We start from the raw sequence: 4,963 nt of genomic DNA, 5'->3' as shown, positions 1-4,963 counted from the left end.
AATTATGATTTTTTTAAAGAAGTATTAATTAAAGTGTCTCATATTTTTAATTATTTATGATTTTTAAAAATAATTATTAATGAAATTACCTACAAAGATTAATTTAATTGATTATTTTGCTTGTTTTGACAATACGAGGTTTTAAATTCAAGTACGAGTGATTTCTCCTTCGACAAAATGAATAGAGAAATTGCAAATATGTGTCCTAGCTTAAAAGTCGAAGAAGCAGCCCAAATATTTGGAAAAAAAAAAACTCATGTAATTATTAGTCCTATTCCATTGTGCGTATCCGAACTATTCTATTGTTTCAATAAAATAGTATCAGTGTTTTTTTTTTCTCTTAACATTGATCTTTGTGTTTATGAGCATTATTGTACCTGAAAGATCAAATATGGACTGTAATCAAGCTGCATACGGAAAAGAGCGAGGAACCTAAGAGAGGATTGACTTAATTAAAGCCAGCCAACGGCAAACTAACCCTTAAATTCCCTTTCTCTCTTGTCCAAGCTCGCCATCTAATCTATATAAACCCCAGGCCTCACCCTATTGCACTCACTCAGCTTTCAAATTTCCTCTATACCTAGTGCTCTAAAAAGAAAAGCTGCCTTCTTCCTCATTTTTCAAATTTCTGAGAACCAAAACCCATGGCTTCTCTTAAGCTTGTATGCGCTCTTGTGTTGTGCATCTTGGTGGTTGAACCCATGGCCACTTCTGCCATATCATGTGGAGATGTGGCAAGCAAATTGAGCTCATGCCTAAGATACCTGCAGGGTGGAAGATCCTTGCCATCAAATTGCTGCGCCGGAATTAGGAGCCTCAACGCCCAGGCTCGTGACAAGCGTAGTCGCCAAGCGGTTTGCAGGTGCTTGCAGAATGCTGCCAAGACCATGACCGGCCTCAAAACTAACTTGGTTGAGGGCCTTCCACGCAGATGCGGAGTCAAAATCCCTTACAAGATCAGCACCTCCACTAATTGCAACAGGTACGCCTATATCTTTGCTTTTCCCTTTTGCTTTCTTCCTTAGTCGCAATACTTCATTTTTGAAGCAATTCTGAAGTATTATTTTTTCTTTGTTTTTGAAACTTATTACAGGGTGAAGTGAGATGGATGAAGCAGCGAGGGATTTTCAGCAGCTTCCGGGAGAAAAATAAAGATTTTGGGTTGAACCCAAAAGCCAAATCGGTTTCCACTTTGGCCAAGGCTTGTTAGATTGTTTGTCTTTTTTAGTTTTTATGTTTTCTCGTGTAATTTCCTCTATGTATCGGCTGTTCCATGTTGTGAGTTAAAGTTTACGCTAGGTACAATATCAGAGTTTGATTCTATATATGCCGTTAGCTTTCCTTTCTAGCCACAGAAATCCGTCGCTTAATTTATTTTTTCGCCATAAATAATTTAATATATACCAAAATATTGGCATATATATTCTGAAAATTTCAGAATATGATTACCGAAACACTATATAATTAAGAAATATCAGCAATTTTGCCATAAATCGATTCGTAATGTAAAATTACGAGCCGTATCAAACAAGTAAAGGCTTTTTACGATTACTAATTAAAGGGGCAAATGCTTTTTTAAAGTTGAATTATACTATAGTCTATGCTATTAGCTATAATGGAACACAATTTCGGATAAAATTTAGATGCTATTCCATTGAAACAGGGTCGACTTTAGCATAAAGTCATCAAAGTCCTTGCTTCAAGCCTCACAATTTTACAGATGTCACAAATTTATATAATATAATTAATTATATTATATATATAAATTAAAATAATTAATATAATATTTTTTAGATTAATTATCTATTAAATATTTACTTACTATATCATCTTACTTTTTATTAATTTTTAATCATTTATCTTACTTTTTTATTTATGTAAAAATCAAAATAATTAATAAAATTATATTTTTTTATTTTTAATTATGTATTTATTAAATTTTTATTTTTCATTATTTTTTAATTCTCAAAATGTTAATAATTTTTAATTATTTTTTAATGAATGTAATATGTTTTTGATAATCTCTAATTAATGATAATTTTTTAAATTTCAAAAAAAAATTAATTTTAATAAAAAAAGTTTTATTATGTCATGCTTGCTTTTAGTACTTCGGAGAAATAATCTTGATTGAACTTATTTTTTTTTTTTTCTTTTGTCCTCGTCTTTTTTCTTTTTTAGATCTATTTTCTCAAACTAAGAAAAAAATGATAAAAAAAGCTTATGATAAATCAGATATTAAAAAAATATATAAAAAAAAGTAATACTAAAGCAACACGGAAATAAGGGCTAAAATCATTTATTTTGGCTTGTTGATCCCCATCCTGGTTGGTAAACAAAATGGACCTGTGCACACTATGCGTTGGTCAACCTTGTATGTCTTATGGATAAAGGATATTAAAGCAGCTGCGGCTACATTTTTGAAACCACGCTATTGATTAAATACCTGTGATACAGATGGCATTATTTTAATGTGTTTTTTCAATTATTCTTATTGGAACTTTCATTAATGAACCGCTCCTGAAGCTCATAGCAACCACATGTACTTCTGGTCAAAGTGCTTTTAAGGCCGAAAAAACAAGGGGATTAAAAGCAAAATTGGAAGGAAACTAAAAATTACTCTAAAAAATTGTAAATTATAGTGCCGTTTAGAAAGTAAGTAAAAAAAACAAAATCATTTACGATAGGAATTCATTTCCTACCTTCTCTATTTCTAGCTTCTCCGTTCACTGCATCAGGTTTTCGGCTTTCAAATATTCTGTCTCTCATAATCATATATCTTGTATTTATAGATCGTCCAAATAATCTCAAAAATTAATAATTAGGTAGCTAACTCTCCATATAAGTTACTCCTCACGCGAAGGTTTTAAAATAAAAAAACAATAATATTTGGCAAAGAGCAATAAAGAACATCAACGAGCTATCCAAATCTTTCACTTGCCTCAAACATCTTTAACCCAGATTCTGTCAGCTGATGCAATTGAGTTGCCGTCTCCAGTCTACTTAGAGATTATTAGGTCTTTTTATATTGTTTTCCAAAAAAAAAAAACCCTTACATAGTAATTAATTAATTTCTTATGACAAGATTATGTATATATTTTCAAGAATAAATTACGATTATAATAAAATATTACATTTTAAACTCAAATATATATATATATATATATATATAAAACAATTTAGCATAAAGTTGAATCAAACAAAGTTAAATATGGTGAGACTTAAAAATGAGATATCAAAATTTCAGGGCTTCTTGTTATCAAGACAATGCCTCATTGATAATAATCAAAAGTTTTTAATTGACCAAAAAAAATTAGAAAAGAGACTACAAAAATTACTCCTGAATGTTCATTACCCTGGGCCATACTAGGCATAATAGAGTAGAAAAATTGCTTTTAAACTGACAAATTGTACAAGCCCGAATATCTTAGGATTTGACATTTTGAGCTCTTGGTTTTGTTCATTATCTGGATCTCATGGGTTTAATTTATGAGGCCCCAAACTTACATGAGGAGTCGTTGAAGAAAGGGAATTGAGAAGAAACGAGAGTGTGATAGAGAGCTAGTAGAGGATAAAGTAGGGAATCACTTTTCAAACCTTCAGCTGAAATACAATCAACGCTTTTTTTTAAAAAAAAAAACAATAAAGGAGAAAATACAGGATGAGAGGAAAAAAGATTCAATCTCGCAGATCTAATTTTAATCTAGAAAACCAAAAAGGGTGTAAAAGTAGGGGATCCCTCTTCCATTTTATCGAAAACTTTTATTTAGTTGAGAATTACTCCATCATAAAAAATTGAATGTTTGCATTTCTTCTTAAAATATCTCAAAATTATTTCAGAGTAGTTTCTTGAATAGCCAAAACATTTATTTTTGTATATTTCACTTTTAAAATTTTTTTTGACATTAATTAATAAATATTAAATATTCCTTGAATGAAAACTCAATAGTTAAAGTTTGTGACTTTCACTTCGAGATTTCAAGAGTCGGATCGTTATAAAGGAAGAATGAGATTTGTGGAAAGGGAGAGAAGTGTACGCTTTCTGTTTGTTCAAGTCAAATTGCTTCTATATGTATAAAAATAAAAATAAAATTATTTGTACAAAAAAAGTAATATTATAAAAAACAAATTCAAAATTTTGACATAAGTAAATTAAAGTCAAATGTTTATCTTACATCTTTGCAAAGTAAAAAGTGGATACTTAATTTGAAACTGCGTGGAGGTAGTATTAAAATTTTTAATATTTAATCTTCTTTAATTTGTTTGGTTACTAATTTCGATTTTTTTTTTTGAAAACCAAGGACTTTCATCCCATTAATGAAAGAAGAATCGGTTACCATTGCCAGTCTCCAGCTACAACACAGCCAAGACATACCTTGGCATACCTATACACCATCTCTAAAAGAAGAACCATGTACAAATTATCAACCTTTTCCACATAGACTACTAATGCCCGGGTTGCGTCCTAGGCAATAATGTTGCTCATCTCATAGCTGCTACTCAACCCAAAAATTTACAAAATGTCATCTCAATGCAATGTATCCTGCCCCTAGACCAAATTTACCGACCAGCACTGTTCAGTCGAGTGGTAGTATCTCAGCAAGGACCACTTCCGCACACACAACTGCCCCACCTATGCTAGCTGTTGATTGCAGAATCCCAATTCCCACCCTCAAAACAGTCTGGATATACCCTCCCAAAATGCTTGGGATGTCATTCCTGTCAACTCTACGCTTCACCCAACCTCCTCCTAACTCCTTCCCATTCGCTGCAAGCTTGATCCTCCACAACAGCTCCCTCAACCATGTTCCTGTGATACAGTGAAAACATTCTCCAATACAGCTGATGAGAGGAGTTTGATTTCTAAACAAACTTGCTAATTTCTATGTATAATATATATTAATCATAAGGGTAATAACTTTGGGGCCAATTTTAGTTTTTTCTCTTTATTTATCTCCCTAACCTC

General features: G+C 31.5%; 1 protein-coding gene across 1 annotated transcript; it reads left to right on the top strand.

Moving 5' to 3' along the window:
* The first annotated feature begins 518 nt into the window (after positions 1–518).
* Positions 519–1,327, top strand: LOC110421943 (non-specific lipid-transfer protein Cor a 8.0101-like). The gene is made up of 2 exons (XM_021435674.2): positions 519–982; positions 1,094–1,327. The coding sequence occupies exons 1-2, from the start codon at positions 645–647 to the stop codon at positions 1,101–1,103; spliced, it is 348 nt and encodes a 115-aa protein (XP_021291349.1). The 5' UTR covers positions 519–644; the 3' UTR covers positions 1,104–1,327.
* Positions 1,328–4,963: the final 3,636 nt, after the last annotated feature.

This window comes from Theobroma umbraticum, unplaced genomic scaffold (assembly GCF_002168275.2).
Source record: "Theobroma umbraticum cultivar Fairchild unplaced genomic scaffold, ASM216827v3 scaffold_130.0, whole genome shotgun sequence".
NCBI lineage: Eukaryota > Viridiplantae > Streptophyta > Magnoliopsida > Malvales > Malvaceae > Theobroma > Theobroma umbraticum.
The sequence above is the reverse complement of the archived record's forward strand: the minus strand, read 5'-3'. Positions and strand labels throughout refer to the sequence as shown.

Bases quoted from the DNA above. Each gene is read 5' to 3' on its own strand.
- LOC110421943 (XM_021435674.2), top strand. From the start codon at position 645: ATGGCTTCTCTTAAGCTTGTATGCGCTCTTGTGTTGTGCATCTTGGTG.